At 36.1% G+C, this 16,193-nt stretch overlaps 1 protein-coding gene across 2 annotated transcripts in view; it reads left to right on the top strand.

The window, feature by feature from the left end:
• Positions 1-16,193, top strand: part of HMCN1 (hemicentin 1) — a 470,681-nt gene that overhangs the window by 331,279 nt on the left and 123,209 nt on the right. For both annotated transcript variants that reach the window (XM_044267297.1, XM_044267296.1), the window contains 5 exons: positions 266-427; positions 2,043-2,324; positions 5,436-5,603; positions 11,182-11,295; positions 11,891-11,977. In XM_044267297.1, the coding sequence (XP_044123232.1) occupies positions 266-427; positions 2,043-2,324; positions 5,436-5,603; positions 11,182-11,295; positions 11,891-11,977 (813 nt within the window). The remainder of the gene's footprint in view (positions 1-265; positions 428-2,042; positions 2,325-5,435; positions 5,604-11,181; positions 11,296-11,890; positions 11,978-16,193) is intronic.

Below are 16,193 nucleotides of genomic sequence, written 5' to 3' on the forward strand. Positions count from 1 at the left end.
GCCGAAGACAATCTTGGTAAATACCTATTTTCCCTGTTGCCCCTCTTCTCCTTCCTTCTCCTCCTCCTTTTTGCATAGGATTATTTTACAGTGTCTTCTGTCTTTTAGGTAAGAAGTACCAAAGTTTTCAGTGAATAGAAAAAAAAAAATGGTGGGTGTCTTTTAGGTCTTCGAACTAAGATGTAAATAAACGTACTTATCAGAGTGTGTACACAAAATGCTATATATTTTTGCTTCATATTCTGGCATTTTGTTTTCTTTGCAGGCTTGCCAGTGCTGACTGATTCTGCAGGGCGAGTCAGAACTTTATCTGGAGGCAGACAGTTACAGATCTCAGTTGCGGAAAAATCTGATGCAGGGCTGTACACATGTGTGGCATCAAATGTTGCTGGAACTGCTAAGAAAGACTACGATCTGCAAGTCTACAGTAAATTATTGATTAGCCAGACTTTCTTTTAATCTTTCTGTCTTTCCTTTTTGCTTTTTCTTTATATCTTTAAGATACCTTCAAGGCAATATGGCTATAATATACCTATCATAAGACTCACAAATTTAAACTGTGTTGACATAAAGAACAGTTGCTTATTTCTGTCTGTTACTCATTTAACAACACAGCTGTGCACTGCATCAGCATGCGGATAGAAGACCCATCAATGTGGCTGTAATGTATCGTGGGCAGGAGAGTGGATGTGTGGAATGGGGAGAGATGGCATTGTATCATAGGGTATATTTGCAAAATGTAAAAATACCTCATTTTAAAGTATATTTAATTCATATAAGATTTTAAAGTGTTTTAAATGTTCACATTATCTCATTTAACCTTTACATGAACTATGATGTGAAACAAAATTATTGTCTCCATTTTGCATATGTAGTCATCGAAGCCCAGAGAGGTTTCCATGATTGACCAAGGTCACATGGCTTGATTGTAGTAGGACTGACACTCACTGCCAAGATGGCTAATGCTGGCCCATGTTTCTTCTCCCACGTACCTATGTTTTCGAATTGGTCTAATTTTTTTTTTCTTAGAATAAGTATCAGGTAAATTCAGCAGCAAATCTACAGAATAACTGGTGATCAGTGGGTTAACCACTTAGAGACTTATTCTCTCACAGAATGAGAAGCCTGAGGTTGGTGGTCACTGGAGTTGATCAGAACTGTACTCATATCAAGATAGGAGATCTAGGCTTCTCCTGCTCCTAGCTCTGTGGTCTCAAGATCATTGCAGCAACTGTAGTATCAAGTCCACATTGAAGGCAAAAATAAGGATAAGAAGTGGTGTGTTTTTCTTTCATCAGGACAGCAAAAAAAATTCCCAATCGATTCCCCTCATCCCCCACGCTTACCAAGGAGATCTTTATTTAGATTTTATAGGCCCAAACTGATTCATGTGACCACCTCCTTTTTAGGGAAGACTGAGAAACAGTCTTAGCTTTTCAACTCCTGTCATGGAGGCTAGAGGGTAGAAAAAAGAAAGGAACTGATTGTGAGTGAGGTTATCATATCTATTTTAATGTTAATACGAGGAAGGCTTCTGTAAATTAGGGCTATGAAAGATAGGTTCAAGCATTCATATAACTTGTTAAAAATAAGGAAAAGTAGCAAACACAAAAATTTTCTTGCTGTGTTGATAGTTTTATTTCAAGCACAACCACATTTAGAAACATTAGAAAGGAATTCTGCCTCTCAGTATAGCAATGTCATGTCAATTAGCCCTGGGCCTTTTCTTAGTACTTTATGTTTCAACATCAAAAATGACTTTAAGGGGCGCCTGGGTGGCTCAGTGGGTTAAGCCGCTGCCTTCGGCTCAGGTCATGATCTCGGGGTCCTGGGATCGAGTCCCGCATCGGGCTCTCTGCTCAGCAGGGAGCCTGCTTCCTCCTCTCTCTCTCTGCCTGCCTCTCTGCCTACTTGTGATCTCTCTCTGTCAAATAAATGAATAAAATCTTTTTAAAAAAATGACTTTAACTTTGACTGATACAAATTCCTATGCAAGACTTGAAGCAGATATTTTCTACTTTACTTTTTTTTTTTTTTTTCAGTTCGACCAACTATATCCAATAGTGGCAGCCACCCTACTGAAATCACTGTTACTCGAGGGAAGGGTATTTCCTTGGAGTGTGAGGTGCAGGGTATTCCTCAGCCAAAAGTGACCTGGATGAAAGATGGCCGCCCTTTGACGAAGGGAAGGGGAATGGAAATATTGGATGAAGGTCGCATCCTTCAGCTGAAGAACATTCATGTATCTGACACAGGCCGTTATGTGTGTGTTGCTGTGAATGTAGCAGGAATGACTGACAGAAAATATGACTTAAGTGTACATAGTAAGTATAAAGAAGCTCAATAAATCTGTTCTCTGGCTATTATAATCTGTAGCATCCTCGATGGGAAACATAAGCTGTCAGTGTTGAATCCTTTATTTGTAGTCTGTGATTTTCTGCATATGTACCTTTTCTCTGGACCGGTCTCATCACTTACCCTTCTGTGCTTGACCTCCCATTTTTTCCCTTGCTGAAACAGACAGACATTAGATGTTCTCTCAGAAAAGCACATAGTAAAGTAGGTTTAATTGTCTAATTGTCTTCTTCAAGTACTTTTGAACCAATGCTATCCCAAGTAATAGCCCTTGATTCTATGTTTTCCAAATTTGCTGTCTTGGTTAGTATAAGCCTAAGTTCCTTAGAATTTACTGACTCAGTATCAGCTGCTCGTGAGTTGTACTGAAGTCAGCTTTAATATTCCAATTAATGAGTCATAAATGTCAAAAGGAATAGACCAAGTGTACACGTACTCAAGGACAGTTATTCGTATGCATATAATTTGAATTGCAATTTTAATTTTTTTTAAATGCAGTTTATTTAAACTATAAACAAAAGCAAAAATAGTTTGCCCGCACCCCCCATGGCTAACTGTTCTCTGTACCTATGAACTTGGTTGTATTTATTTATTTGTTTGTTTTTATTTCTTTTTAGTTTTAGGTTTTTTTTAACTATTATCAGTATCTTTTTTATTATGTTAATTACCCAACATATAGTACATTATTAGTTTTTGATGTAGTGTTCAATAATTCATTAGTTGCATAGAACACCCAGTGCTCATCACAACACATGCCCTCCTTGATACCCATTTTTAGATTCCACTTCTAAGAGATCATACAGTATTTATCTTTTTGTCTGACTTATTTCATTTAGCATAATGCCCTTGAGATAATTCCACGTTGTTACAAATGGCTAGATTTCATTCTGTTTTTTTTTTTTTTTAATGGCTGAATAATAATCCATTGTATATATATCCTATAATTCCTTTATCTGGTCATCCATCATTGGACATGAGTTGTTTCCATTGCTTGGCTGTTATAAATAATGCTTCAATAAACATAGGGGGTGCATGTATCTTTTCAAGGCAGTGTTTTTGTTTTCTTCATATAAATACCTAGAAGTAAAATTGCTGAATCATATGGTGATTCTAATTCTGATTTTTTGAGGAACCTCAAAAAACCTGTTTACCACAGTGGCTGCATGGATTTACAGTTTCACCAACAGGGCCCAGTGATTCTCTTTTCTCTTCATCATCCCTTTGCTATTTTTTGTCTTTTTGATAATAGCCATTCAAACAGGTGTGAGGTAATATCGCATTGTGCTTTTGATATGCATTCCCTGTTGATTAATAATGTTAAGTACCTTTTCATGCACCTTCTAACCATCTGTATGTCTTTCTTGGAAAAATAATTATTCATATCTTTGCCCATATTTAATTGATTGCTTGTTTTGGGGTATTGAATTATATGGATTCTTAATATATTTTTTATATTAGCCCCGTAGCAGATATATGATTTGCAAGTATTTTCTCCTAATCAGTGGGTCGCCTTTTCATTTTGTTGATTGTTTCCTTTTCTGTGCAGAAGCTTTTTACTATGAGGTAGCCCCGAGAGTTATTTTTGTTTTCGTCGCTTTTTGTTTTTGATGTCACTTTCGAAAAATCATCTCTAAGACCTGTGTTAAAGGGCTTATGTTTTCTTCTGGGAGTTTTATGGTTTCATGTCTTATGTTCAAGTCTTTAATCCATTACTCTTTTATATGTATGGTGTAAGGTAATTGTCCAATTTCATTCTTTTGCCTTTGGCTATTCAATTTTCCCAGCACCATTCATTGAAGAGACTATCTTTCCCCCAGCAGATATGCCTGACTCCTTTGTTGTAAATGAATTGATCATATATGAGTGGGTTCATTTCTGGGCTCTCTATTCTGTACCATTGATTTATATGTCTGTTTTTATGCCAATACCATGCTGTTTTAATTACTATAGCTTCAGAAAATAGTTTGAAATTATAGAGCATGATGCCTCCTGCTTTGTTCTTTCTCAAGATTGCTTTATTTGGGTCTTTTATGGTTTCATATAAGGTTTAGTATTGTTTATTTCTATTTTTGTGGAAGATGCCTTTGGAATCTTGATAGGGATTGCATTACAACGCATATTACTTTGAGTAGTAGGACATTTTGGCAGTATTATTCCCCAATCCTTTTATCTGTGCCTTCTTCAGTTTCTTTCATTATTGTCTTGTAGTCTTCAACATACAGGTCTTTCACTTCTATGGTTCATTTATTCCATGTATTTTATTCTTTTTGATGCAATTGTAAGTGGGATTGTTTTCTTACTTTCACTTTCTGATATTTCATTATTACTATATAGAAATGCAATGGACTTTGTGTATTAATTTTGTATCCTGCAACTTTAATGAACTCATTTATTAGTTCTAACAGTTTTTGGATAAAATCTCTAGGAATTGCATTATTTTTAACTCATGGGGGCTTGAACTCACAACCTGAGGTCAAGACCTGAACTGAAATCAAGAGTCAGATTGGTAACTGACTGAGCCACCCAGGTGCCCCTACAATTTTTAAATCTACAGAAATAATGATAAATTTCATAGACAATCTTATATAACCTGAATCCATTTAGGATGTGCACAAAGTCCAGTATTAATATCCTGTAGTTTGAAGCAAATATGTGAGCCAAAGCTAACATAATCAGAATGTAAAAGAGAAGTTTCAATATTAAGCATATTTTTTTGTTTGATTGCTTATTTTTAGGATTGGAATTACTTGTTAGAAAATTTTGCCTATAAAAAGGTCATGTATCCATATTAGAGATTTTTCGGACGAGATTAGTGACTTATAGAAAATCATTCACCACCAATAGAATAACTATATGAAAGTCATTTACTGCTGTGAGTGGGGAAGAAGCAACATTTTTATTTCCAGGAATGTTACACTAAAAATATTGCTACTTCTAATAAGCTCATTGTTGTGATTGCTTATTTGCTTATGTTGACCAGGCAATGGAAGTTATCTTATTAACCATAGGCTGTAGAGGATTTGGTGTTTGATATATATTAGCTAACTTCTATTCCTTTTCTCATTTGTTCTATCATACAGCCCCTCCAAGCATCATAGGAAACCATGGGATACCTGAAAATATCAGTGTCGTGGAAAAGAACTCAGTGTCTCTGACTTGCGAAGCTTCAGGAATTCCCCTGCCTTCCATCACCTGGCTTAAAGATGGATGGCCTGTCAGCCTTAGCAGTTCTGTGAGAATTCTTTCAGGTATTAGAAATTTTTATACCCTGACAATCTGGTTAGCTTCATATGGCCACAGTTTCCCCTTAATTTCTCTGTATTTCATTTTTTTCTTTTTGATCTAGTGACTTACTCTAGTGCTGATCCTATTAAGAAAAAAATATTTAGAAGGACATCAGATGCTACATGAAAAGGAGTCAGGGGAATCTCCAGTTATCTGTAGATCCTATTAATCTTGGCACTTGCTTATTACTTAAATCATGGGGACGTCATTCATGCTTCAATGAGTACCAACCCATCTGAAAAGTGAGGACAAAAAGAAGTGCTGCAATTGAAGCCAGAGTCTAGAACAAACCATATTGTATGACAAATCTCCATTAACCAAGTATTTCATCTGATTGAGATTTGTATTTCCAGGATAAGATAGTTTCCTGTGAGTTAGGACTTTATCATTATTCAGCTTATTTCTCATCTGATTATGTAAGAAAGTCTATTAGCTTATCCTTTATGGACCAGTGCAAGCATGAAGAGAGGGGTCTTGATGCCATGCCCCAGGCGTCTGCGCTTCGCCCCTTTAGTAATGATTTGGATACAGACCAAGAAAACAATCTTGCCAAGCTGTGGTTAAGAAAAGGCTTGAACACTTTGAAGAATACCCAATGTGTTGAGTGAAGACATCTGTATTCAGACACACCTCACCCTGGAACATTTGTGTTTAACCTTAGAAACTGTGGCTCAGTGGGTTAAGCCGCTGCCTTCGGCTCAGGTCATGATCTCAGGGTCCTGGGATCGAGTCCCGCGTCGGGCTCTCTGCTCAGCAGGGAGCCTGCTTCCTCCTCTCTCTCTCTGCCTGCCTCTCTGCCTACTTGTGATCTCTCTCTATCAAATAAATAAATAAAATCTTTAAAAAAATAAAAAATTTAGAAAATGAAAGTTAAATAAACTCCTGTGCTTACATTTTAAAAAAAAACAAAAAACAAAAAACAATGATGAAGGGCGCCTGGGTGGCTCAGTGGGTTAAGCCTCCTACTCTTGATTTCCTCTCAGGTCATGATCTCATGATTGTGAGATCAAGTCCTGCACTGGGCTAGAGCTGAGCAGGGAGTTCTCTCCTACTCTCTCTCCCTCTGCCCATCACCCTGCTTGCACTCCCTCTCTCTCTAAAAGAAACAAATAAAATTTTTTAAAATGATGAAAATATAGGTTACATATAGCTTCAGAATTCTTCAGATAAGATCTCTGAATTGTGTTTGTTATTCAGTATGCATTAGCAGTGTAATGTGGTTATCAAGAAAATAAATGCAGTGTTTTACCACATTAATAAAATGTATTTTCATGTATAAAAAAAGGAGGAGACCAGTTGTATTCCAACTTACTCATTAGGAAGACTAGAGGAAGGATTTGTTGACAATATTTTCAAAGAAGGGTAACCATGATGGTAAATTATTTACATTTCTGATTGTATTTAACCTGGAAAAATAAACTGTGTGAAACCTTATGGTTACATAGTGAAAATTAAATTCAAATACTTGAAGAACCATGGCATAGAAAAAGATTGTGTGGGTTTTGTCTAGTTCCAGAGGTTAAAAGCAATGCCAGTATGAAACATTCTAGGGACAGATATCGGTCTGAATATAAGCAACTTTAAAAACATTTATATTGTTTAAAGTCGAGGTGAACTATTTTCAAGAGTAAGTAATCTTCTACTTTCAAATTTGTTCCAATGAAGTTTAAATTTCCACTTTTGAAGAGCTTTTTCAGAGAAGATCCTTTCCTAGTGTTTCAATTAGGTTTAAATAAGGTCCCTCTGTTTTTTCAAGATGTTGGTCTGTACCCTACAATTGCACTCCTGGGTCTTTACCCCAAAGATACAGATGTCGTGAAAAGAAGGGCCATCTGTACCCCAATGTTTATAGCAGCAATGGCCACAGTCGCCAAACTATGGAAAGAACCAAGATGCCCTTCAACGGATGAATGGATAAGGAAGATGTGGTCCATATACACTATGGAGTATTATGCCTCCATCAGAAAGAACGAATATCCAACTTTTGTAGCAACATGGACGGGACTGGAAGAGATTATGCTGAGTGAAATCAGTCAAGCAGAGAGAGTCAATTATCATATGATTTCACTCATTTGTGGAGCATAACCAATAGCATGGAGGACAAGGGGCGTTAGAGAGGAGTAGGGAATTTGGGTAAATTGGAAGGGGAGGTGAACCATGAGAGACTATGGACTCTGAAAAACAGTCTGAGGGGTTTGAAGTGGCGGGGGGGTGGGAGGTTGGGGTACCAGGTGGTGGGTATTATAGAGGGCACGGCTTGCATGGAGCACTGGGTGTGGTGAAAAAATAATGAATACTGTTTTTCTGAAAATAAATAAATTGGGAAAAAAAAAAGAATGCTAAAAAAAAAAAAAGAAAGGACGAATACCCAACTTTTGTAGCAACATGGTCGGGACTGGAAGAGATTATGCTGAGTGAAATAAGTCAAGCAGAGAGAGCCAATTATCATATGGTTTCACTTATTTGTGGAGCATAACAAATAGCATGGAGGACAAGGGGTGTTAGAGAGGAGAAGGGAGTTGGGGGAAATTGGAAGGGGAGGTGAATCATGAGAGACTATGGACTCTGAAAAACAATCTGAGGGGTTTGAAGTGGCGGGGGGGTGGGAGGTTGGGGTACCAGGTGGTGGGTATTATAGAGGGCACGGCTTGCATGGAGCACTGGGTGTGGTGAAAAAATAATGAATACTGCTTTTCTGAAAATAAATAAATTGAAAAAAAGAAAAAAAAATGTTGGTCTGTAAATGATAGTAACTTGATGATGAGTATGTATTGCTATCATTATTATATTTATTGCCCATAATTCTCATGAGATTCATGATCTCAAGCAAGTTCCATAACTTTGCTAACTTCCATTTTTTTATTTATAAAGTGAAAGTATTAATAGTATTTGCCTCTTACGGTTTTTGTAAAGATGAAATGGGTCCATGTACAGAAAGCAGTTAACATAGCACCTACTTATATGGTAACATCCAATATATGTTTGCCATTGCCACAGACAACTGAGTGAAAGGTCTAGGTGTCCCTATCCTGGGAAATTTTCCTATTTCCTTACTACACTGTTTTCCTTTGCACAGGTGTCCCAGTCTCTGCTGATCTTAGGAAATGTGTACTAATGGCAAAGGTTTTATTACACTTTAGTTACCAAAATCCCGAGCCCATTATCTTCCTGTCTTGAGATTATCCTCATATCTTTGACATTTTAAAATTCTTGAAATCCCTGAAAAAGTAGGACTCTTTTTAAATATAATAGCTACATCAGGGCTCCTGGAAATGAAAAAGGCAAGATCGTTGTGATGTACCGCTATCACAAAGAGTGAGGAACTCTGCCTTATTATAGATTTATGGGAGTGGCATTTTGGTTTTATTTAGTTTTGTTTTTCTTGACTAGCAGCTGGAGATCCCTGAGTGAACACATTAAAAGTATTTGACCTTGTGACGCTGCCAAAGGAGTCATTCAGTTTTAGAGTCTGAACATGTGTCTTGTGCAATAGATGAATGAGAATCAGATGAATGGCATATGACTTGCTTGGTCATTGGTCTTCTGTACACTTCTATTCCATTAAGATGAATTCTTCTGCGACTTTAAGTACAGATTTTCTGAAAGCAGTATTTTTCTGGAGACCCTGTCATTGTTAGGAAGTTTTCTGCCAAGAACAGATAGCTGCTATAAGAATTTAATAGGTACCAGAAACATCTCCATTTAAGTAGAACTTACTATCCGATCCTTTTGTTGTTTTTCACTGGATTAAGTGAGAGGACCAGGAAATGAGAGAAAGATCATGAGGCAGGAGGCTGAGGTTCGCAGAGCTAGCAGTAACTCTTAACAGCTGTACTGATCGAATATCTCTCAACTGGAATCATGTTATGGTCTCACTAACCTGAAGTAGCAGTGAGTGCTTGACCCCTCGCCTAATTAACACGAGGGTTTTTTTTTTTTACATGTTTAGATAATTTCTGTATTTAACTTTCCTTATTTAAATGCAGTTGGGAGGAAAAAATGAATTCTTGTAATCAGCTTTGTTTATATAAATAAGTTACTACCGAGTTTACCTTTCAACCATTGAGGATGGGGAGGTTGCTTCTAGGAAAAGCTCAGTGACAGCTTGTTGTGTTTAGAAAAAGAGAAAACAGATGGATTTCCTGACAAACCTAGAGCCCGGTGAATATTCACATGAAAATTTCATGTTCTACCACTTCGATTTGTTTTAGTTCCAGTTCAGGGTTTCAAGCAAAAATATACCAGGTAGGAAAGCATTGTGAAATCTAAGACATGATTTACTTTTTTGTTTTTTTTCCTGAAAATTTACTTCTCAAACGATTTCAAGGACTCTGTCAGGGCCTGTTTGTTCTCTGCAGGCTTTGTTTCCGGCCCATTTTCTGGCTCCTCTTCGTTTGTCCTTCGATGGAGTTTCTTTCCAAATCCCACCCTTTCTCAAGTGAGAGTGGCCCTCTAAGTTTACAAGCATTTCTTGCATGAAGAAGTGTAACCTTTATTACATAATGTTCAAAATATAAAAAGTAATAAAGCAGAATTGCACAAGCGAATCAAGGCACCCCTTCTAGACTTGGATCGAAATAATTCTAGGATTCCACGAGACGCCATTGAAAACCAGTAGTTAGGTCTTTGGGGTTTCTCCCATTCCTCCCATACTGATGTCATCCCAATCTGGGGTGCTGGTGTAGACCCCTTTCTCACATTCCCATTTCACAACTCAGTGGCAAACTGGGAATCTTTTCTCAACCATCCTGTCATAGCTGTCCTTCTAAAGCACAAGTCTTTTTTGTTTGTTTGTTTGCACACTTCCATAGCTTTAAGTGAACACAGTAAAGTCCAGGTTCCTTAGCATAGCATTCAAGGGCCCACAGAGTCTAGGCATCTACCAACCATTACCCCAGCTAGCCTCATCTGTCTCTATTTGCTCCACCTGCTCTCCTCTAAGTACCAAACTCACATCTGCTTTCTACTCTCTATCCACATTCATACTCTACCTATAATAGTGTCTCTTAACTCTTCCCTGTAGTAAAATAAACTTGCCTTTGGGGCACCTGGGTGGTGCAGTCGGCTAAGCATCGGACTCTTAGTTTTGGTCCAGGTCATGATCTCAGGGTCATGAGATCGAGCCTCATGTTAGGCTCTGCGCTAAGTGCGGAGTCTGCTTGAGATTCTCTCTCCCTCTCCCTGCCCCTTCTGCTCATGCTCTCTCTTTCTTTCTCTCTCTTTCAAATAAATAAATCAATCTTTATATATACTTGCCTCTTGAGATTATGTTCAAACATCACATCTCTGAAACTCCATATTTTTGCTTGTTGTCACCTAGCATTGTATTTATTTTTTAGCCTTTGAACCAGAAAATTCTTCTGAATTATCTTTTCTGCTTCCTATAGGCTTAAAGCATATGATTTTTTAAAAGCTTGATATTAATGAATGTTAAAGTCCTTTGAAGTATATTGACTGAATTGTATCCAAATTGAACATTACTTGGCCAACTGGTAAAGTCACAGATTTCTTTTTGAGTCATCTGGTGGTTTGCTTCCCCAGGAGGCAGGACGCTGCGGTTGATGCAGACCAGAGTAGAAGATGCTGGCCAGTATACTTGTGTTGTAAGGAATGCAGCTGGTGAAGAAAGAAAAATCTTTGGGCTTTCAGTATTAGGTATTTTTATAATTTTCAATATCTAGAAAAACAATGTAATTTGCTTAATACATTCTGGATATAGTTAAATTTTATCTACAGCTTGATCTCACATTTATGTATTTTTTGGCCCCTGGACTGACACTCTTGGCAGTAATTCAATGTTAGAATAATTTGGATGTGATCAGTTGTGTTAAAATGGCTGAAATTCTGTGTCTTTTCAGTTCACAACTGTTGAGACTGGTAACTTTTTTAACGTGAATACTTATCAGAGTTACAGTGGAAGAAATAAATGTCTAATAAATGTTCTTATTAACTTGTTGACTTTTTTTTTACTTGTTGACATTTTTATCCAGACTTTATAACTTCTGTTACAATAAAATTCATTATAATTGAATACAAGACATATAAGTTTATATCTTAAAATTAGAATTGATCAAAATGGTTTTATGACATTATTCTGGTAAACAAATAATGATAATTTGGGGGTTTGTTTTAAAGGTTATAGCTTAATAAATATATAAACATAGATGTTTCTGGAATAACAACACTGCTGTTAGAATTGTTGCTTACTTTTTCTGATTTTTTTTATTCATTTAATTTTCTTTTTCTTTAGTGCCACCTCGCATTGTGGGTGAAAATACATTGGAACATGTGAAGGTAAAAGAGAAGCAGAGTATTACACTGACCTGTGAAGTGACAGGTAAGGGACTTAGCTCTGGAACTTGTGTTGTTCTCCATTCACTGATTATTTCTCCACTATATATCTTAATTAGTTGAGAAAAAGTCAAACTACTAAAATAAGCATTTGAAATTGATTTCTAGTTGAGAACGGCCAGTGGAAGTGTAAGAAGAAATTTCTCAGATTCTGTGGAAATAAGAATACTCCTACACAAACAAATTTTACCATCTTTACCAGTGATGCAGTATATTATTGTAGTAAAAGGAAATAAATCTCTAAGAGGACATTTTCAAGTCTATTTGGGGGTTTTGTTGTTTTTTTTAATTTTCTGTTTGTTTGCTTGTTTGTTTTTAGTAAGATGGTCATGGAGTTTTAAAATGGGAGCAGCACATAACATCTTACAGAAAGCCAGCGTTTTAAGGGAAATTTGATTAGCTTATTATTTCATAATTTATATGCCATGCATGAGCAATAAATTTAAGTAAGCAAAGAAAATGTTTCTACTTTAAGCAAGGTGGATATAAAGAATGTGTTATATACTATTACTTAGCCTGCTTTTTTTTCCCCCTAGAAATGTTATGGTAAGTAACAACTGTTGCATAGGGACCAGCTGACTAAATTTTATAACATCCTCCCCTTGAGGTCTAGTTTGGTTTTTTTTCACATTGGCATTTGGTTTTCAGTTATTCTTTATTTTTTCTCTTAGTTTTATTGAGATGTAATTGGCATATACCAATGTATAAGTTTAAGGTGTACAACATAATGATTATATGTATATAGATAGATGATAGATAGAAGGATGAATATATACTTCAAAATGAGCACCACAGTAAGTTTAAACATTCATCATCTCACGTAGTTACAGGTTTTTTTTCTTGTGAAGGAACTTTTAAGATCAATTCTCTTAGCAGCTCTCAAATATATAATACTGTATTGTTACCTGTGGGAACCGTGCTGTGCATTACAGGCCCAGAACTTACTTGTCTTGTGACTGGAAATTTGTACCTTCTGAGCACCTTCAACCATTTCCCCCCTTCCTCTGTCTCTGGCAAGCACCAGTCTTTTCTTGGTTGCTGTGAGCTTTGATTTTAATCATGTCACACATTTAAGTGAGATCATACAGTATTTGTTTTCTCTGCCTGACTTGTTCACTTAGCTTAATGCCCTCACGGTCCATCCATCCTGTTGCAAATGGCAGAATTTCTTTCTTCTTTATGGCTGAATGTCATTCCATTGTGTATGTATAAATGACATTCCATTGTGAAACCTCGTTTTCCTTATCCATTCACCTGTCAATGGACACTTAGGTTGCTTTCATATTTAAATTATTGTGAATAATGCTGTAGTGAACATGGTAAGGCAGATATCTTTTCAAAATAGTGATTTCAGTATTTTCAAATATTTGCCCAGAAGGAGAATCACTAGATCATGTGGTAATTCTGTTTTTAATTTTTTTGAGATCTCCATACTGTTTTCCGTAGGAGCTATGTCAATTTGCATTTCCACTAACTGTGCACAAGGGTTGCCCTTTTGTCCACATTTTCACGAACACTTGTTATCTCTTGTCTTTTTGAGAATAGCCCTTCTAACAGGTGTAAGGTGATATCTCATTATGGTCTTAATTTGCATTTCCCAGTGATCAGTGATGTTAATCATCTTTTCATGTACCTGTTTGCCACCTGTATGTCTTCTTTGGAAAAATGTCTATTCTGGTCCTTTGCCAATTTTTAAAATTATATTATTTGACTTTTGTTAGTAAGTTCCTTATGTATTTTGGGTATTAATCTTTCATCAGATATGTGGTATGCAAATATTTTCTCTGCTTCCATAGGTTGCCTTTTATTTTGTCAATGATTTCTTTTGCTAGGCAGAAGATTTTTAGTCTCATGGACTCCCACTTATTTATTTTTATTATTTTTTTGTGATTTTAGTGTCATATACAAGAAATCATTTCTCAGGCTGATGTCAAAGAGTTTTGTCCCTATGTTTTCTTCTAGGAGTTTTATGATTCCAATCTTACACTTAAGTGTTTAATCCATTTCAAGTTAAGTTTTTTTTTTTTAATTTTTAATTTTTTATAAACATATATTATTATCCCCAGGGGTACAGGTCTGTGAATCACCAGGTTTACACACTTCACAGCACTCACCAAAGCACATACCCTCCCCAATGTCCATAACCCTACCCCCCTTCTCCCAATCCCCCTCCCCCCAGCAACCCTCAGTTTGTTTTGTGAGATTAAGAGTCACTTATGGTTTGTCTCCCTCCCAATCCCATCTTGTTTCATTGGTTCTTCAAGTTAAGTTGTGTGAATGGTGTAAGACAGGGGTCTAGTTTTATTCTTTTGCATGTGAATATCTAATTTTTCCAACATCATTTATTGAAGAGGCTACCTTTTTCCGTTGACTATTTTTGGATCCCTTATCCAAATATTAGTTGACCATATATGCCTGAGTTTATTTCTTTGTGCATAATTCTGTTCCATTTGTCTATGTTTCTTTTTTAAATGCCAATGCCATACTGTTTGGATTACCTTAGCTTTGTAATATAGTTTTGAATCAGGAAGTTTGATGCCTCCAAGCTTTGTTCTTTCTCAGAATTACTTTGACTGTTTGGGTCTTTTGGGGCCAAATGAGTTTTAGGACTATTTTTTCTATTTCTATAAAAAAGTAATTAGAATCTTCATAATGAGTGCAGTGAATCTATAAGTGGCTTTTGTTTGTTTGCTTTTGTGTTTTATGTTGAAAATAAATGCCTTGAGTGGTATGGACACTTTAATAATACTAGTTTTTCCAATCTGAATATAGGATATGTGTGCATTTATTCATGTCTTTTTCAACTCCTTTCATCATTAGGTAACTTTCACCTCCTTGATTAGATTTATTCATAATAGATTCTTGTCTGAATGATCTTTCCATTATTGAGAGTGGGTATTAAGGTCCCCAACTGTTATTGTATTGCTGTTCACTTCCCCCTTTAGTTCTATTAGTATTTGCTTTATACACTTAGTTGCTCCAATGTCGGGTGCATAAATATTTACAGTTACTATATCTTTCTGAGAATTGACTCTTCTATCATTGCATAATGACCTTCTTTGTCTCCTTTGACCATTTTTAGCTTAAAGTTTATTTTGTCTGAGATAAATGCAGCTATTCCTGCTTTCTTTTGGGTGTCATATGCTTGAAATATCTTTTTACATCCCTTCACTCTCAGTCTGTGTGTATATTTGAAGCTAAAGTGAGTCTCTTATAGGTCCAATATTAGTGAATCTTGTTTTTTATAATGCATTCAGTCAACCTCTGTCTTCTGGAGAATTTAATCCACTTATGTTAAAGTAATTATTGATGGGTAAGGACTTACTATTGCCTTTTGTTCATTGTTTGCTGGTTGTTTTGTTGATCCTTTATTCCTTGCCTCTTCCCTTGCTATCTTATTTGTGATTTGATGACTTTTTTGTAGCAATAGGCTTTGACTCCTTTATCATAATTTTTTGTTCAACTAGTATAGGTTTTTGTTTTGTTTTGTTTTACCATGGGCTTACATAAAATATCTTATATCTTATTTTAAGCTGGTAACAACTTTACTTTGACAGTATATGTAAACTTTACTTTTACTTCTCTCCCCCTCACATTTTAGGTTATTGATGTGGCAGTTTTCATACTTTTTACATGTATCCAATAACAAGTTATTGTAGTTAAGATTACTTCAAATACATTCACTTTCTAACTCTTAAACTAGAGTCGTAAGTGAATTACACACCACCATTACAATCATAGAGAATATGACTTTAACTACATATTTTCCATTACCAGTGACTTTTTGTACATACATTCATATGTTTTACAACATTAATTATCATCCTTGCATTTCCACTTGAGAATGTCTTTAACATTTCTTGAAAGGCAGATTCAGTGGTGATGAACTGCCTCAGCTTTTGTTTGTTCAAGAAAATATTTATCTTTCCCTCCTACTTTGCCAGCTAGAGTGTTCTTGATTGACAGTTCCTTTTTCTTTTAATATTTTGAATATATTATCCTATTCTTTCCTGGCATACAAAGTAGGTCTTATTTTTGAAAAATCAGCCTAAAATCTTATGGGGGTTCCCTTGTAACATACTTTTCTCTTGCTGCTTTCAACTTCTCTTTGTCTTTGACTTTTGAAAATGTGATTATAATGTGTCTCAGTATAGCCCTTTTGAATTCAACCAACGCAGGGTCCTTTGGGCCTCATGAATCTG

The sequence above is a fragment of the Neovison vison genome, chromosome 10 (genome assembly GCF_020171115.1).
Source record: "Neovison vison isolate M4711 chromosome 10, ASM_NN_V1, whole genome shotgun sequence".
NCBI classification, from domain to species: domain Eukaryota; kingdom Metazoa; phylum Chordata; class Mammalia; order Carnivora; family Mustelidae; genus Neogale; species Neogale vison.